General features: G+C 41.2%; 1 protein-coding gene across 4 annotated transcripts in view; it reads left to right on the top strand.

The window, feature by feature from the left end:
• Positions 1 to 19374, top strand: part of LOC144688618 (ankyrin repeat domain-containing protein SOWAHA) — a 142405-nt gene that overhangs the window by 83823 nt on the left and 39208 nt on the right. For 3 of the 4 annotated variants that reach the window (XR_013578447.1, XM_078555401.1, XM_078555399.1), the window contains one exon: positions 3833 to 3949. Coding sequence is in view for 3 of the 4 variants with exons in the window: in XM_078555401.1 (XP_078411527.1) it covers positions 3833 to 3949 (117 nt within the window). In the remaining variant the exon portion in view is untranslated. The remainder of the gene's footprint in view (positions 1 to 3832; positions 3950 to 19374) is intronic. The other variant, XM_078555400.1, reaches the window with a different exon arrangement.

The raw sequence follows: 19374 nt of genomic DNA, 5'->3' as shown, positions 1-19374 counted from the left end.
ATTGCTAAGCTACTATTTCTACAAAATAATTCTCATCCTTCAGTATACGTTGGCCAGCTTAATATTGTTCCTCCCTTATTATTTTAATAATGGAAATAGCACCTGGATTTAAGCTACTTTATCCAATCATCTACAGGAATTACATTTACATGGGCAGATTAATCTGCTGTACAATGGGGTATCTGCCCTTCTTCTGTTGGGTATTTTTTGATTTCAGATCATATCTTCTAATGTGATTTTAAATTAAATATTACAAAGGCGTGAAGCCAGAGGCTGAGGGAATATATTTATATTGGCTTCCTGGCAAACTTTAAATTGTATGTATTTAATCAAACTGCCTGGGTGTTACTCTGCCCAAAGCAAAAACATATGCCTCTCTCTTTGTGTTCAGGTGTGAAATATGGCACTTGGGTTTCAGTAAGTTTTGACCTGGGCCTTCTGTCTCCAAGGTCACCATCACCTTACCTGTTGCCGGGCAGAGTCCAGTACAACTTCACACCATCCCCCTTTTCCAGAGCATCTTGTTTTACCTTAAGTTAAAAGAGAGTCAAAAAATAACCACCTTATAAAACCTTGCATTCGTAACAAAATCCTCCGTTAAAACCCACTTTTTTAACCAAACTATTGGCCACCATATCTAATATTGCTTTCTTTGGCTTCGCCTTCCATCTTTGATTACATCTCTGTAAACAAATTTTTTTCTACGTTGAAGGTACTATATAAATGCAAGTTGTTGTTGACTAGAAGTTCACCTAAACTGTTTCCATTCTAAATGTTTTGATATGGTATAAATGAATTTATAATCCAATATAAAAATAAGGATGGAGTGCGTGACTTAGCAATTGAATTACATCTGTGTGCCCTGATCTAATTATTCCCTGCCCTCAACTAGAGACTGCTCTTGATCTTGACTCACTCTGTGCAATCCCGTGGGAGATTAACTACTTGTATATTAAAAGTCTTATCTGTGTACACTTACTGTTGTGTAACAATTTCTGTAACAGTCACATTTGCTACTCCTGGCTTCGATCACTACTAATCACGCTTGGAAGTTATTTTCAAGCTGTAAGCTGAGCACCCTTACCATTATGCTTGCCCTTTAGATCTCCCAAAGCTGGTTGGTATTATTGTTCCTCAAAACTTTGGCACATAGGCTCATGCCTCTAGGTAAATTTTATTATGTGGAATCCATTGCCTGAAAGGGTGGTAGAGACAGAATTTATTATTATATTTTATAACTTCAGAAAATAAATTTATTATATGTCAAAGGAAAGAAAACATACAGAAATACAGAGAAAGTGCAGGGAAGTGGAACTAATCGGAGAGCTGGCAAAAGCACATTGAGCCTAATGGCCTCTTGCTGTGTTGTATGATTCTGTGATTTTTTTTTTCTCTATCCCTGGCCTGCTGTTTCCTTCCAGGTAAGTTTTATTTTAGTTTCCAATTTATTTAAATTGCTAACATCACACATAAGACCCAACCTGTTGCTTCCCAATAGCTCCCATCTTCCCCCTGCCAACCCTCCACTGTGCCTTTTGATCCTCACACTCACTCACAAGGACTTGGGTAGCCTCCCCCTGCCATTGAACTTGCTGGCACCTCCTTGCTAATGGTAGCCTGTCCTATTCACTTTGCTTTAACTCCTATTCCCCCACCCCACTTTAATCTCTGGGCACATGCTCTCTCTCTCTTCCTCTCTCTATAACTGATGCTCACCTGCCCCAAGGCTGTACCTGTTCTGTCCTAGCCACTCTTTTTGTCAGTTGACTAGCACTAAGGGTTTTATTAATCTGTAACACAATAAATACCATTTTTAACAAGTCAGTTATATAAAATGTACACATGTAATCCTGTCAACCCTATCACTAAGATATGCATGTTCATGTCATTGTCAGACTGAAATGCATGATTCAGCAGGATTTACAATCCCACTTTCTGGTCAGGCTGCACTCCATCCAAGCTCTACTCAGGCACAAAATTGGGAATGCTAACAGGATTTTGGAGATGAATGTTCCAGGATAATATATTTTGTAAATATTTTTTGAGTTTTGTCCCAATTTAGGTGTGATGAATCATGGAACACATTTTTCTTTCAATGTCAGCATCAAGTGCATTCAGGCTTAATAAATCACTCATCCTTCATTTTATGAAACATACATAATGCCTAACTCAGAGACACATACCCTATACTAACATTGTTTTCATCTTCCATGCTAGTCATCATTTGGCTACTCTAAACAGAGACTACTATTTTGTTCTGTTGGATTGCCCACTAAAAACTGGATTGAGGCTATCCAGACTAATTTCATCTCTGGCGCTTTGAGCTGGTGCAAAGAGAAGAGACTTACTCCTGTTTGTTGGGGTTAGATTAATGTTAGATAATTAATCTGAAAAGACAATGTGCAGACCCCAACTACAAATGCTTGCCTTAATGGTAACATTTTTTCCATAATTAAACCATGCAGTTCTTAATTTTATGTGTTTATTCTATTAGAGCGTATATATGGCCTTTACTCTGATGCTATTTTCTGGAATTGTAGTTGCTTCAAGAAAGGAACTGGCCTTAACCCTCCAAACGTTTTGTGTGTTTTAAAGAAAACTTTGTTTTAATATTCATTACATGTATGTGCACATTTGGAGATGAAACCAGGATCAAATTTATTTTATTACTCTATAAAGCCAGTGGGCCCCAATAATTTTATTAAGTTTAGCTCTTGATTTGTGAATTCTGTGAGAGTTTGCTTCGTGATGGCCACTATCAACAGGTAAGAGGTTTCTTACTGCTGATATTGATATTTGATATCACTCATCTTTTGCCATAATCCTAATGCTCCCTTATTGGCAGTAATCGGCCATCACTCCCTTTTCAGTTTTTAAGCAGACTTCAGGTATGGGAAAGTGTCTTCCATCTTGTTGGTGTGGTTGAGATCAAGAGTCCAACATATGGTGGGTGATTCATTGATACTAACCTGGATTCAGTATGTCGAGTTCAAATGGCTTGTACTACTGCCTATCCCCTCAAAATTTACATTCATTTTATAAGGGTTTTTTGATTAGCTTTTCCTTTTAAATGGGAGGGCTTCTAATGACACTTTCCATTCCACCAAGTGTTAGCATCAAGCATTCTTAGTATATTACCTTTTCATTTTGAGCTCAGTAACTCCCTCCAGCCTCAAAAGCACCTTCTCTCCTGCAGAGTTGGACCTGAATTTGGAGCCTTTGTGCTATGGAACCACTGTCTTTAGGAAATGGATGAAATTGTGCAGATGCTGAGAAAAGACTCACGACTGGCAGACAGAGGGCACTTTAAACTTTGGGGTGGGTTTGAACTGACTTTACATCCCTGTTCTCTTTGCACATTTTAAACCACTATTACTGGTAATAATAGAGAATAACTCTAATGGTTGAGCTTGCTGTAAGGTGGAGACCAGGAGATCAGTTTCGCTGAACTTCTGTTCATAACATGTCACTTGCATAGCTGGTTGGGTAATGCACAGCTGCAAGAAGCTCCCACCAAAAATAAGTAGGACTCTATCCTGGTTGTTACATCAGGAATGGACCTGGCATTGATTGCGCTTTATAAAATGGATGTCCAGAGTTGCTAGGTTCAGTCTTTTAATACAAATGGTTTACTTTTCCATACTCGCTAGAATTTAATGCAGTAGCATGTTTTCATCCAGGGATGTAATACTTGTGTCATAAATCACTTTCCTGGAGAAGTACTCTATTATCTCAAGACTGAATGACAACAAATCTATACAGCAAGTAGGATTGTTATCAAATGACAAAATGCATTTTAAATGGTCTATTCTCAATTTTTGGCTTCTTGCAGTTGGATCCTTTGGAAAAGGAATGGCTGAAGTGTGCTGCAAGTGGACATTTAACTGCTTTGTGTGATCTTCTCAGGCAGGATCCATCTTTGGCAATGAAAAAGGTAAACTTTGTTCTAGTCAAATTTATCTCTAGGTGAGTAGGAGCTAAAAAAAAGCCACAGAAATATAAATAAAACAAAAATACTACTATTTAAAACAATCATGCGATATTACGGCCTGATATTTGGTATCAGTGGCGAAGGAATGGCACTCGCCACTGACCCTGAAGAAATAAGCCCACAAAGATCCAATGATTTCTGGGGCATGGATTTTCTCTTTCGCAATGTCAGTTTGAACCTTGGGCCAGGCTGAGGAGAATCTCCAGATGTCCAGCAACAGTAAGGCCATCAAGCAAGGTAAGCAGCCAGTCACATTGAAGAATGTTGGAGAGCAGGTGTACTTGACCGAGTTTGACATACTTGTCAACAGCTCTGACAGTCTCCTACTCTCCTGGCGAACCTCTTTTCCAAGAATAATGATATGGTGCTTCCCACGGACAACTGGGGTTGTTATTATTTAGATCATGACAGATTCCTATTCAAGTATGTCTCAGGTTATCTCAAACAAGCAGCTGCTCCTGTCTGACTATTTCCCTGTGAAGGAACAGCTGAGTACATCCGGCTCAGCAGGCTGATGAAATTTCTGATGCACGGTTTCATCAAGCAGAGCTCACCTACTTAATAAGGCATACCAGAAAGACATTGAGGAGAATTCCCAGAGCAGTGAAATGCTGGCTAAGAATATTCCTCACTCCAGGGCAGTAGAGAAGAAACCAGAATTTAATTACCACAGCCCCTACACTTGTGTCTGGCATAACCAGGTAGAATGCAGAGTTTTAGAGGGTGATGGATGATCATGTTTTGTGGCAGGATTGCTCTGGCCAAAGAGACTTTGGAAATATCAAGTTTCCAGTTCGCGTTCAGTAGAAGTCTCCTGAAAAGGGCACATTTCTGAAATTCTCCCAGCTGGACCAACTGTTTGAGGGAGTCTTTTTTTACATGATGGCTTGTAGCTTCACCAAGCAGCTGGTACAGAGACACCCAGATGTGGAGCAGCTGAATTCAGTTTGTATTCTTCCATGTGTCTGATCATCTCATACGGTTGCATTTATTTCGCAGCACAACATTATTTAACAGCAAACAAAAGAAGCAACTTAAAATTAAGACTTCCAGTGTAAAAATCCAGCAGCATACCCAAGTATGCCAAGTTTCAATATTACAACTCACTAAATACAATAGAATAGTGCAAGTTCTGATTAAAATTTCATTAAGGTTGAACCCTCTATACAATATCCATGTTATGTTGCCTTTTCTCCTCGATTACAAACATTGGACATGCCATATCTAATTTTCCACTGTACTAGCTGCAGCATATTCTCATTTGATTACCAAGGCCAGAAATTTCCCCCCGTCAAGGGGGTTGTCCGGGGGCGGATGGGAGCGGGCATGAACCCGATCGGCACCCCCGATCAGGTCCGCGCTGCCATTTTACGTGGGTAGGCCAATTAAGGCCCGCCCATCGTGACGCGCGCCCGGAAGCGCTGAGCGCTCCCTGTCTGGGCGGGGGGCGATTCCCTGAGTGGTTCCCTACGTTCTTTCGCGCATTTGCGCGAAAGAGCGCAGAGATCTCCAAGGCATGGAGGTTTGTTTCAGTGTTCAGCTTTTAAATAAAGGATTTTTAAACTTTTGAAACATGTCCCCAGTGTCACATGAGCTGGGACATGTTAATGAAATTTTGGAAAAAATGTTACTGATTTTTTAAACACTTCATGAAACCTTGTCCCACCCATGGATGAGGTTCCATGAAATATGCGAAGGCCACCTGGGCTCTTCGCCTGCCCACCAACCTAAAGGGTTGGACGGGCAGCTCATTTAATTGTTTTAATTAGTTTTTAACAGGCCTTAATAGGCCTTTGACAGTTTGGCGGGGGCGCCGAACTGAAAATCTAAATGACACGCGGTGATGCCGGGACACCCATGCCATTTTACATGTCGCCCGCCCCCTGCTTGTCGATGGGAAAATGCTGCCCCAGGAAATTTAGGGGTAAGATGGAATGGAGACATTGGCAGGCAAAATTTAAAGCTTGTGTCGTCCATCTTGCTGTTGCAGGAAATTCTGAGCTATCAAAAGAGTGTAACAAAAAAGACTAAGAAACTCTGGGTTGCCCTGAGGAGGTTTGTGAACATTATGATGGTAACAGTGGGGGTTTTCTTTATGTACATGTACGGCCCTCATGTCCTGGGATGAGCAACTGACTGGCCTAGGAGGAGAAGACGTTTGGATATCAGTCCCACTGAAAGTTACAAGTGTCAGATGAAACTGGGATCAAGCTTGGCTATATTACATGTTCAGTTAGTGGGCTGTCACTTTCTGGCTGTGTGTATGAAGGGTGACAACAAGATACCAAAAGTAATGCACCTGTTAAAATAATGAATTTCTCTCTCTTCCATATAAATTCTTCTGGTGAAAACATAAAGGACTTCACATCTGTAAGTTATCATGTTATACTTCTGGCTTTTATTTTGAATGCTGATTTTATCATATAAAATCTACAGTATTTAGATATGTTTAATACAGCTTGTACCCAATCCCATACATAATTCAATATATATGGTGAGCAACTGCAGGAGCTATATAAGTGAGATGATTGACAATGCTAGTGAAATGTTACTATACTGTATAGATAAATTACAAATGTAGGAGTTAGTTTAATATTAATATGCATTTCGTCTGAACATTTTATCTAAGCTTCTTTGTTTTTAAGTGGTGTTTGTTAAAAAGGCTTCTAAGAAATAAGAAAAAGGAACAGGAGTAAACCATTCAGCCCCTCGCCTGCCCCCCATAATCTTTGACTTCCTTGTCGAGCAAAAATCTGTCTAACATAGACTTGGATATGTTCAATAACCCAGCCTCCATTGCTCACTGGGGGAGAGAATTCCACATACTAAAGACTCCATGAGAGAAGAAATTCCTCCTCATCTCCATCTTAAATGGGAAACCCCTTATTTTTAAACTGTGCCCCGCCCCCCTAGTTATATATTCCCCCACAAGGGGAAACATCCTTTCAGCATCTACCCTGTCAAGCCCCCTCAGAATCTTAAATGTTTCAATCGGGCCACCTCTCATTCTCCTAAACTCCAAGGAGTAAAGGCCCAACCTCTTCAACCTTTCCTCATAAGACAACCCCTTCAGTCAAGGAATCAGCCAGTGAATCTACTCTGAAGTGCCTCCAATGCAAGTATGTCCTTTCTTAAATAGGGAGACCAAAACTGCTAACAGTATTCCAGCTGTGGTCTCACCAATGCCCTATTTAGTTGTAGCAAAACTTCCCTACTTTTATACTCTATTCTCCTTGCAATAAAGGCCAGTATTCCATTTGTCATCTTAATTATTTGCTCTACCTGCATGCTGACCTTTTGATTCATGTATAAGGACACTCAGATCCCTCTGTACCAATGCATTCTGCAATCTTTCTCCATTTAAATACTCTTTTTATTCTTCCTGCCAAAGTGGGCAATCTCACATTTTCCCACATTATACTCCACCTGTCAAATTTTTGCCCATTTAACCTATCTGCATCCCTTTGCAAATTCTTTGTATCCTCCTTGCACATAGGTTTTCCTACCTATCCTTATATCATCAGCAAATTTGGCTACTGGCCATTTGACACCAGTCAATGTCACCCATATTAATTTTATGCAAGTTTTTACTTCTTCCCTCCATTGGCAGTGGACATTTTAGCACTACAGATTCCCATATTATAATCCTAAAATAGTGTTAATATTTATAGCTTTTTAGAGCTAAATATTAGAAATGTAAACAAAACAATGTCTGAATGTAAGTTGCAAGATGCTCTATCTGCAGTTATTGGTTTCCATTCATGTTTTGTGGATATTTCAAAATCAGAAATAGTATTCTGCAGACACTTGTATTGCACGAATATTTTAACTTGATTTATCTACTTTTTGAAATAGTGTTAAAGCACTAAATTAAAATTCCTGGAAATTGAATTTGCTTATCTGATAACTTTATTTGAATTTGCCTGCAGATCTCTGAAATTTGCAAAATTATTTCCTTGATGAATGAATGCTGAATTTGCTGACCAATCTTGTTTTAAATTTTATTTCTGAAATAAACTCTGCCCATGCCAAATGAAGTGAATGTCCTTTGTAAATCTGAAGACTGATAGATTTTTTTCTTAAAGATCTCAAAATAAATTCATATCGGAAACATCCAGGGAAAGAGACTGAAGCTTGCTCTGATTTTTCTTGATGCACAATAAAGGAAGCAAGAAAATGCACATTGTAACATTTGACTTTTAAATTACTTTGAAACTTTGAGTAAGATCCATAACTAAGTATTCCAAATATAATCTTTCAAAAGCTCTAACACGTATAAAGGTTGCCTTTGTTAATACTACTGCCTTATTAACAAGTGAAATTTTCCTGCCTGGGAATTATTTATAAATTTCAATTATTAAACAACACAATTTCATTTCCTTGTCTCATTCTGATCAAAATGTGGTTATTTTTCAAGTTACTTTTTCAAAAAGGCCCAAAGAAAAGACATGAATATTACTAAGTGATTGGGTAGAATAGATTGGTGTATGGTATTAAATTTGCATGGAAGATAAACGCACTACTTTATATCAATTTGAAATGGCTGCTGCTCCTGCCTGTTACCTAACCATCTGCTGAGCCTACATTGTCACTTTCTCAGTTAAAAGGCTTATAATTTAAGCGACCTTCAAAGGTAATGTTGGGAACGGGGGGAGTTTTTTTCTGGGGCCCAGGTCAAGTCTATTAAATGTCAGAATGCTATATCACAATAATCCAGATTACTCAAACCACTGGTTACATATCAGGAATGTTTCAAGATTGGTTCACCAGGTTTGACAATGAATCAACAATGATATTGTTTCAGTGGAGGATATGAGGACACAACTGTACTGTTAGGAACAGAAGAAATCAAAATATTCAATATAAATTGAGAAATGTTCTAAGTTTTAAGTAATTTCATATTAGCTAACACTTTCAGAACTTGTTTGAAGATTGACGTGTTTTAAGTTCTTCACTAAATATATTTGTATTTCCCCCCCTGCACTATATATATGAAATGAATCCTCCTGTTTGATTCCAATAACCGTGAAACAATGCCTGATGTTAGGGGGTAAGTACCTGACCAAAAACATTCCATGGCCTGTAAAAATCTGAGAATTTTCTTTAGGCTTCTTTGGCTCAGGGCCAGCATAAACTGCAACTTGTAAAACTCTTTTCAGAAGACGGTAGAATACATTTTAATTATTTAGACTTCTTTCATGCTAACACTGTTGAGTAAACCTTTTTATTTATTAATAAAACAATTATTTCATACTAGAGATGTACTGTGTAGTAATACACTCTTATCTAGTTCTACTCAGCAAAATGTTGTATTTTTTGACTTGATATAGTAATATAATTTATTGCTGGTTTGTAATAACCAGCAGTTAAACAGAGTGCTTTGTGGATTGCAGAAAACATTTATTTAATTTTGATCGCCATTTTTTGCTTTGAAAAGTTAGTTTCAGATTCGCTTTGTGCTTTAAAAAATGTGGAAAGTGAAACACTGATCATACCAAAAGGAAATGGCTTATTTGCATGTTGCTTTGTGAGTTTGCAAATGTTGCAGAGAATATTAGGACCTAGTGAAAGTCTTAACTGTGTTGCAAAGGTCATGACAACATCCCTGACATTAGCCCCAATCTTTACTGCTTCTTTGTTAAAGACATTTCTCATGGTCTCCTAATCCTTTTTTTATTCCTGGCTCAGTGTAGATAACTCACCATGGCATCTTCCAGTCCTCCAAATCCTGCACATTTACTCCAGCTTCAGAAGCCTTTTTTCCCTCCCAGTCTGTGTATTAACATAAGTCAACCTTTTAGACTGGCTCCAATAATCCCTTGCAGTTGTGTTTTTATTTCTAAGTTATGGAATTTGTGTAATTATGGGCAACATTTTTAGTTTAACAGGAATTTGGGGAGGGTGCGAGAAAAGTAGAGACAACAGATTTTCATAAAATTAAAAAGGAGTCTGATTTACAAGAAGAACTGGAGGAAAGGATAATACACCAAAATAGACATTAAAAGATGTGGTAGGTACATACTTTATTAACTTGGTTATTACACTTCACTATTATTTTACAATCACCTGATGTGTTGCATTAAATTCCTCAGTATCTTTTTTAGTTGCAGCACTCGCTGAGCTTTTTATTTTAATTTGATCATATTAAGCCTTCATATAACATTATGTAGTGCACCTTATAGAATATAGTGTAGATCGGGCAAGAGAGAACTGGGGAAAATAGTTATTGTAAAGGACTAATGGGACCACAGGATAAATGTGTCATGTTGCATTTTACTGTATTAGTCAAGGAAGAACTGTAGTTCAGCTCTTGGTGTGTGCTAAGTTGATCTTCCCTGAGGCAATAGTGACACAACACTACAGTTGACCTGAGCTAGAGAGAGATCAAGCTGGTCAAGATTTCTGCTCCTGATCACTGTTCAGTGACTCCAGTGCACATGCCAGGTGAATATAGGATTGGGCTTGGCTACTTACCAAGCAGCCTCACTAATCTAGCCTTGCCAGTGAAGAGTGGTTGATTGGATGAAGTACTGCAAGGCTGTCACTTCAAGCCTTGTGAAGCCCAGTGAAGTGGAAATGCTTTTTTCAACTTCATTTTTTTATTAAATACTTCCGTTTTTAAAAAATAACTTTTAGTTTGAGGGTACTCTAAGTATGTACACCTCTGGTTTGGCCAACTTTGGTTCAGCTTGAACTGGAGCATTGTGTCCTTGGGAAGGATGTGAAGGCTTTGAGAAGGTGCAGAAAAGATTTACAAAAATGGTTTCAGGGATGAAGGAGCTCAGTGAGATGGAGAGATTAGACAAGCTGGGGTTTTCTCCTTAGAGGAGAAGCTTCAGAGGAGATTTGATAGATGTGTTCAAATTTGTAAGGAGTCTAGACAAAATAGATAGAGAAATTGTTCCCATTGGCTATAGGGTCATGAACCAGAGGACACCGGTTAAAGTGATTGGCAAAAGAACCAACAGCTATATGAGGTAAGTTATTTTTTACACAATGATAGATTAGCATCTGGAATGCACTACCTAGGTGTGTATTAGAGGCAGATACAATCAGGCCTTCAAAAAGGAATTGGATACGCATCTGAAGAGAAAATTTGCAGGACTGCTGGGAAAGGGTGGAGGAGTGGGACTAGATGAGTTGCTACTGCAGAGAGCTGGTGGGGACGTGACTGGCTGAATGGCCTTTCTTTGCTGTCACCATTCTATAATTCTATAAGATTTCTTTGAATCCGTCAAGGAAATTGCATGATTTCCAAAATTATTAAAAACTCATTGCCTCATTTAAAAGTGAGCATGCATCCAAATCATATCTGCCGGTATCACAGAGTAGGTCAGTATCAACATTAAAGGCTAGTGTTATCCACTTGACTGCTCGTGTTTATTTAGCACGAGCTCAGACTACTTCTGATTAACATTAGCATCTTTATACTATTAAAAGCAGATGTGGACAAATATGAATCCCGTTCCATTGAAGTTTGGGGCTCTACTGTTGGACATGGGAGCTTTTAATTGTGTGACCACTGTTTGCTGGTAAGCATTAACCAGCTTATCACAGATTGCAAACAATGTGCACTAAATCTATGAACTGCAATAAAAAGCAAAATATCAAATTCGGGAACTTTAAAATTAAAACAGAGTATGCTAAAATAAACAAACATTGATCAGCTGTTGAAAGAGAAAAGTCCAGGTAATTTTTTTTTGTGTAACCCTTCAACAGAACTCTAAACCATTTGCCTAACACGTTCCTGCAGCTGTTGGCTAAACCTGCTGTTCACAGCCAACTTTTTCTGTGATTTTTATTAAATTATTTTAATGAATTTTCATTATAGTGAAGTATTTAGACTTCCACAAAAGCAGATGTAATGACACCATTTAAATCATCACTTTAAGCTGTTTATCGTTTTGATTCTGTTGCAAACAACAAAATAGATGATGAAGTCCTTTAACTGGTGTAGCAGTTTTTATAACATATTTTAAAAGTGACCTTTTAATGCTCATCTCTTTAAATATAATAAAGAGAAACTCAGGTGAAGCCATGCTCTCTGAAATCTTGCCTTTGATCCAGAAGAAAATCAGTCTGTTCCATTAGAGGCCATCAAATTCCAGACAAGTACCTGGGCCCAAACTCAGTTCTAGGCTTTGCATCTTAAGCCCAGGGCAGGGCTCCTCCCGAGCCTCGGCTCACTGGTTTCATTCTCCATGGTGTTGGCCAGCTTCCCCCATGTATCTGAGATCTCTGCTGAGTTTTTCAGGCCTCTCTTCCAACTCTTGCATCAGCCTTTCAGTTTAATTTAATATTGCTCCTTTTTCCAGGCCTTGAGGCACAAAGTGGAAGAGAGGCTTGGCTAAGTTAGTGGAGCTTGGAGCAAATGAGAAGACTAGAGGGGGAAGTGTTATCACTGGGGGAAGGGGGCAATAGAGCAAAAAACAAATGGAGCAAGAAAAGAAAGTAAACATAATACAAAAAAGAGGAGCATGAAAGAGGCAAAAGGTGAGGAGAAAAGTATGGAGGGGACAGCAAGAATAAGGAGAAGAAAAAAAGGAAGAAGCTTCGAGATGCAAGAGAAAGAAAGGGAAGGCATTCCTGCATGCAGTGTTTGGCATTGAATCTTGGAAATCATCAGTGACAGGTCTGAGACCACTTCTCAAAGCTCTGTAGCAACGTCAAACAGCTGCCAGGTTTGGAACATCCCAGGAACAAACCTAGCTAGTTCATGAGAGACACTCAGGAGAGGCTGCAGATTGCCAAATCCTAAACTCTTTCTTTAATTTGTACTCTGCACCATATACAGTGGATCTATTTGAGAATTGTTTAAAGTGAGATCTTGGTGAGACCTTGATGAAAGTGACAGTGCAGCTACAATAAAATATAAAAGAGGGAATGATAGGCTATTTGTTGAAAAAATAAAAACATTTCCCTTGCATACAGCGCAGCATTCAGCTCCATCCCTTTAGCTGTTGTTACATAGTTCTTACTGATTTGGGAGAGGCAGTTGGTTACTATAGCATCCCCAAGGATAAGCTCACTCAATTAACCTGCTAATAATAAATAAAAGAAGATATACGTTATTAGGAGAACCTCGTGTTGAGTGCAATTAAGCAAAAAGTGTCTGTGTCGTGGTCTTTGCTGTATTTTGATAAGTAGCTGTGGAACTGAGCCAGCAGCTGCAAATCTCTGTTCTGCTACTTTTTACTGTATAGAAGAACGTATGCTTTGTTATTGTGGATTCTGAAATCTATGTTACAAGGATGGAAGTAATTTCATTATTCAAGTACCAAGACTAAAGGCAGAATTTTTAGGTCAGGCAGGCGCGATCAGTGGGTCCAGGATCGGCTGGGGAACGGACTGCTGATCACAATCGGCCCCAACCGCGATTTCACGCTGGCTGGCCAATTAACGGCAGCCTGCATGAAGCGCACATTGAAGCTCAGCGCTGCCAGTTTGGGGGCGGGAGGAGGGTGGACGCTGACGTCTGTGCGGGCGAGCGCTGATAGCTCCCTGAAGGCAGAGAGCTGCCTCAGGGAGCTCAAGACCTGAAAAGCATTAAATAAAGTTTTAAAAAACAGGGGAAAAATGTCCAAGCGTCACAATCAGTCACCTGAACACATACATGATGAAAATACTGTCCACCGATTTTTATTTTTATTTTATTTCATCACGGAAACCTCATCCTGCCTGGCCGACGCACCCATTAGGTTAGACGGGCAATGTAAAATTAAAGAAAATTGAGCTGTTAATGACCTTGATTGGCCTCTTAATTGTCGGCGGGCGTGCTTCTGACTTTTGTGCACACCCGCTGGCTGAAATATTGCGCTAGCACGGGATGACGGGACACTTGCCCGGCATCATCTCGCGCAATTTCATGCCAGATCAGCGCCTGCCCGATCAGCGTAAAATTCTGCCCTAAGGGTTGATACCCCGCAAGCAATCAGTTTGGAAAGAATGTAACCAAGCTATACAAACCCAAGAGTGACCGGGTGTGTGTCTGTCATTACCATCAACCTTGCCACAACCAAGCACCCTGTCGTCATTGAGTATCGAGGATCATCTATAAAGGATGGATGCTTGGGATGTCAGGGGAAGGTAATAACTGGTAGAAAGGCTCAGTGCCATCAGAAAGGGAGGGGGGAGTAATTTTCCATAAAATATACTGTGGTTCTGCTTCAGACATATGTGTTAGCACAATTTTGTTTTAAAGAAAATTCATATTTCATAGCCACAAGTCTTCCTGTTATGTGATTTCTGTTAATTATCACATATAAAATAAATGTAATTCAATCTGATACACAAGTGGCGACATTTATTATTTCTCCTAATTGTTCTGTTGACATCTGCTTGTCCATAACTTTAGAGAGTTGATCAGATTTTACATGAATTCAGTTAAATTACTCATTTTCTCGAGACACTGCCTTCTTGCTAAAGATGTTTGTGTAGATGCATGCAAGTTGACATTATCTGCACTGTAACTAATCAAATGTCCTTTTTCGTCCTTTCAGCATCAACAGAGCAGGGCCGGGAGGAGGAGGCAGAGGGCCCACCTCTCACCCCTGAGGCTCCAGAGGAAATCCACTCGCTGTCACAACATCTCAGCCAGGCATGCACTAGCGCGGAGACTAGCACCTTGGAGGGAATTAGATCTTCGGCTAGTGTCCTGGGGCACAGCGGTGAGGGCACTTCACACTCGCTTGAGGTGCGGGCAAAGACAGAGAGTGCCCAGGGCGCCAGCAGTTGGAGGACTGTTGTGGACCAGGTACATGCTCGGTCAGTGGCTGATGATGTGCCTCTGGAGTCATCTGTGAGGCAGCAAATGCTGAAAGTGCAGCAGGGTATGCGGGACGATCTGGTGGAAATACATGTGGTTACGCGTGGCATGGTGCCCGTGCTTGAGGAGTCCACGTGGAGCATCACCAATGCAATGAGCCTTATGGCTGAGCACCATGCTTGCTCCATCGAGAGAGTGGCAACTCTCGTGGAGAGGCTTTTCCAGAGACCAATCAGGGCTTCCTGAGGTTACGCTCGGACCTGCAAGCCCTCACAGCGGCATTGATTTCAGCTGGTCAGTGCCCGTGTGGGAGATGATTTGGGCACCAAGTATCCCAGCTCGGTGCCCATACACCTACGGTGAGCAGGGAGGTCCAAAGCAACTTCATGTTGGTGCAGCAGCTGTCTGTCATCTCTGCGGGCTCCCCTCAGGGCGCTCTGGATGAGGGCATCAGCTCCTCCGCCCCTCTGCCAGTGACCGTGGCATCCGATGAGGCAACGGCGACTGGGGAGATGCCAGCTGTGGAACTGGCTGCTCCCTCCCAGGCGAGGCCATCAAAGACTCCACGGGCCAGAGGACGTCCGCCAAGGTCATCGAGGCCAGCAGGACAGCACAATGAGCAGGCTGTCTCAGATGCCAGTGCCAGCGAGGGGACAGCACCTTGATGTAGCACCCGTAAGCGTTAATTTAAGGCACTTTAGGTGCAACACGGGTTTCTCACTTGTGTTTTTATGTTGGCCCATAGTAATTTATTGAAGACTTGGTCTGATGTCCAACACTTTTTTTTGGTTTATGAAGTTACCTTTGTTCCCTCAATAAATTTTGACATGCTGCCATGCCTCAGGGTGATTCCTTCCTTCTGCAAGTGGATGGGAATCCATGATGTTATGAGCGAGTTGTTTGACATTGAGCTTTATTGACAAGGGCCTTAATTAATGTTAGTATCCAGGCAGACTTAGCACTCAGGTATTGAGTATGGAGCCTGCAGCCCTGGCGTGTGTTGAAGGTCCATCTGTGGTGGGCTTGATGAAGGTTCATTGGATCAAAGCCTCCCGGGTGTCCCTGCCTCCCTGGAGTATGCCCGGGTCAGAGTCTGCCCCCTCAGCATTCTCCTGTGCATGCTCATCCTCGGACTCACTGCTGGACTCATCATGTGCATCCGGAGCAACTGCGTCTACATCTTCCTCGTCCACTGCATCGCCCCTTTCCAGCGCCAGATTGTGGAGAGTGCAGCATGCAACTGCTATCAGTGACACTCGATCTAGGGGGTATTGGAGTGTGCCCCCTTAGCAGTCCAGGCATCGGAAGCACACCTTGAGAAGACAGATGGTTCTCTCCACCGCAGCCCTTGTGGTGCCCTGGCTCCTATTGTATTGCTGCCCAGCCTCTGATCTTGGATGGCGGAGAGGAATAATGAGCCACCTTTTGAGGGGATAGCCCTTGTCACCCAGCAGCAATCCATCCAGCCAGGCCAGAGCACTGAAGAGCCTCGGCACCTGGGAGTGTCTGAGTATGTAAGTGCCATGGGAGCTGCCTGGGTACCTTGCACAGTCTTGCAGAATTTGCAGCTTGTGATCACACACTATCTGCACGCTCAAGGAGTGGAAGCTCTTCCTGTTGATGAAGGCACTGGGCTCACCTGCTGGCGCCTTGATGGCCACGTGTGTGCAGTCGATTGCACCCTGGACGCGGGGGAAGCCACCAATCACTGCAAAGCCTCTGGCTCGCTCTGTCCGGCTGGCCTCATCCCAGCGATCGTGGATGAAAGTCAATGCACACCTGAACAGAGTTTCTGTCACCTGCTTGACATGAGTGTGGACAGCTGATTGGTAGACTCCGCAGAGATCACCCACCGATCCCTGGAAAGAGTCTGAGGCATAGAAGTTGAGGGCAGCTGTGACCTTTAGAGCCACTGGCATGGGGTGTCCACCCACATAGTTTGCGGAGACCTCAGGGCCTATCATCTGACAAATGGAGGTGACTATCTCCCTTGAGAGACGGAGCCTCCTTTGGCATTGGACCTCAGACATATTTGCGGTAGCTGCTTTGCTGCCTGTATACCCAGGCAGCAGGATAGTGGTGTCTTCTGCAGCCCCTTCTGCCTTGGACTTCCTGTTGGCTCTGTGCCCCTTGTGCCTGTGCCTCTCCCCACCAAAGGTGGCTCCCCTGGAGGCCAAATGTGGACTCCTGTCCATCTCCCCCTTCTGGCCCTTTCTCCTCAGAGGAGGTGCCTCCAGTGGAGAGCACAACTCTCATTCCCAGGCTAAGGGAAGGCTTCCTGAAAGCTGCAGGCCCCAAAAATGATCTTTACTGTAGAGTCCTGACCAAGGGTTTTACTCCTGTCCAAGCAGCTGGTATGAATTTTGAAGTATTCCTGCTAACACAGGCAAGTCTAAGTAACTTTCACACTTAAATACCTGAAAGAGCACATTCACCCCTCTTAACCCGCCCTTGGATGAGATTTATACAAATGTCTCCTACCTGTCTGCCCGTTGCACCTGTGCGATGTCTTGAAGATCGCATGGGCTGCGAAAAATCACATTCAATTGCTGCCTCAGGGGCCTTAACTGGCCCGTTAATTAATGGCGGGCGCGCCTCCAAACTCATAGCGTGCCCTCCTTCCGAAATATTGCGATGGCGCGCAGTGATGTTGGGATGCATGCCTGACGTCACCGCATGTCATTTTACGTGTCGGCGTGCGGGGCCCACCTCCACACACCAACGGAAAATTCTGCCCTATGACTTCCTTGCACTTGTTGGCAGTGAGGGTGAAGGAGACAGGAGAGGGGTTGAAGATGGTTTGCAGTAGAGAAAAGATAATGGTGAAAAATCTGTTGTCTCAATTCAGTTATGTTGATCAAGTAGGCAGGTTACATAGGAGGGATTCCTGCCCAGCAAAAAAAGCTTGATTATTGTATCCAAAATTTGTGTCAGTGAAAATGAAACCCTTTTTTTAAAAAGAATACTTGCAATTAATGGAAATAGCCAAACTTTTTCTTTTGTAGGCTTTACTTCGGCTAAATTTGCAAACACTGGATTTGTTAACATTTTTAACATGCTATAAAGATAACAATTCCATTTTTTTTCTGATGCAGAAGGGCCAAAGTCACTCATCTGGGTATAAAGATCATCAACCTAAACCTGGACTATGACCTTTTTTAACTTGCTTCCCTACTTTTAAATAATTCACCTCATTTTTAATTTGACATTTTTTTTTCAGCAATCCTCAGTATTTTTCCACTTTCTTCCTCCCAGTCATATCTAATTTTCCTCTCACCCCTCACCACCAGTCCACATCCCCAAACTCTTCTCAACATAAACATGCATCAAGTTCATGATCCACTTAGAATCTATTGCTCTCCAGTGGAAAGAAAGTAAAGCAAATTCTAAAGATAAAAATACGTACTCAAGGTGAGAGAGAAGAATGAAGCACGTGAAAAGGATATGCAGAAAGAGGCAGACAGAGCAAAAGATATACAGAAAAAAACCAGAGTACACAGATAGAGGTCATATGGAAGAAAAGTTACGAAGCGAAGGACGGACTTTCAGAAAGAATGGGGAAATTTGAAGATGGACAGAAAGAAATGAGAGAAAATAATATTCTAAGCCACCAGAGAGGAGGAGGGTGAATGAATAAATAACACTGGAAACGAGATGTAAAATGTGTGAGAGTTTCATAAAGAGCGAATACAAATGTTATTTTTCTGTACAACTATCCATTCTCAGCCAGAATTTTTTTTAAAAAAACTATATTTTGTAGGAAGAATTTGTCTTCATACCTGCCTAATGATGTTCAATATAAACACTAAATTATTTTTACAAGTTTAGGCTGAGAGCACAGATCGTTACCTGATGGGAGTACATATCAGGAACTCGGACAATGCCTGAATTCCCAATATACACTCCTGGCAGGCAAGACTATGTTCCAAGAGTACTAACTCGTAAAATTACCCCTTGCTTGTGTGCTGCTATTTTTGATAATCTTTCAGTTGATTGCTGTGTGAGTTAGAGCCTGTATGCAATTAAATTTTGAAAATACAAGTTGCTAACTTGGCTCACATTATGCAGCACGGAGCCATTTCTACATTTAAAATTTACATATAGAGCAAATATTGAAATATATATTTGTATGGTGTGCTCATTTTGATACTCATGTTTTTCTCTATTCTCCCATATCAACTGCAATTTGTTTTTCATCTATGAATTGTGGATCATCTCTTCAATGTTGGAAATTATGGTGCTCCACAATAGTTTGTAAGTATTATTTTGCATCATATTAAGAAACATTATAGTTAATGAAGGGAGATGATTGGGAAAAATTCAAAACACTGTCCTTTATCATTCTGAGCAATTTTTACAATCCACTAAAACTAGTTTCTGTAGTATGCCAATCCTCTCAGCCTAGCATTCAACTGCAGTTTACATCATCACATTGTCTTTATCCTTCAAATGAGATGTTAAACTTTCCCCAGTGCATCTTTTTTGTAGCTTGGTGACCTTCAGACGTGGAGTAAATATCATTAGAAACCCTTGGAATAATCTCTATATTTTGCTGCTCTGGCTATATGTTCCAATGTTATGTTAGCCCTTTCGTTTTGTTATTTGTATCACCACATCG

Source organism: Cetorhinus maximus, chromosome 13 (assembly GCF_964194155.1).
Source record: "Cetorhinus maximus chromosome 13, sCetMax3.hap1.1, whole genome shotgun sequence".
Lineage (NCBI taxonomy): Eukaryota > Metazoa > Chordata > Chondrichthyes > Lamniformes > Cetorhinidae > Cetorhinus > Cetorhinus maximus.
Note: the sequence above shows the minus strand (reverse complement) of the source record. Positions and strands in the feature narration are given on the sequence as shown.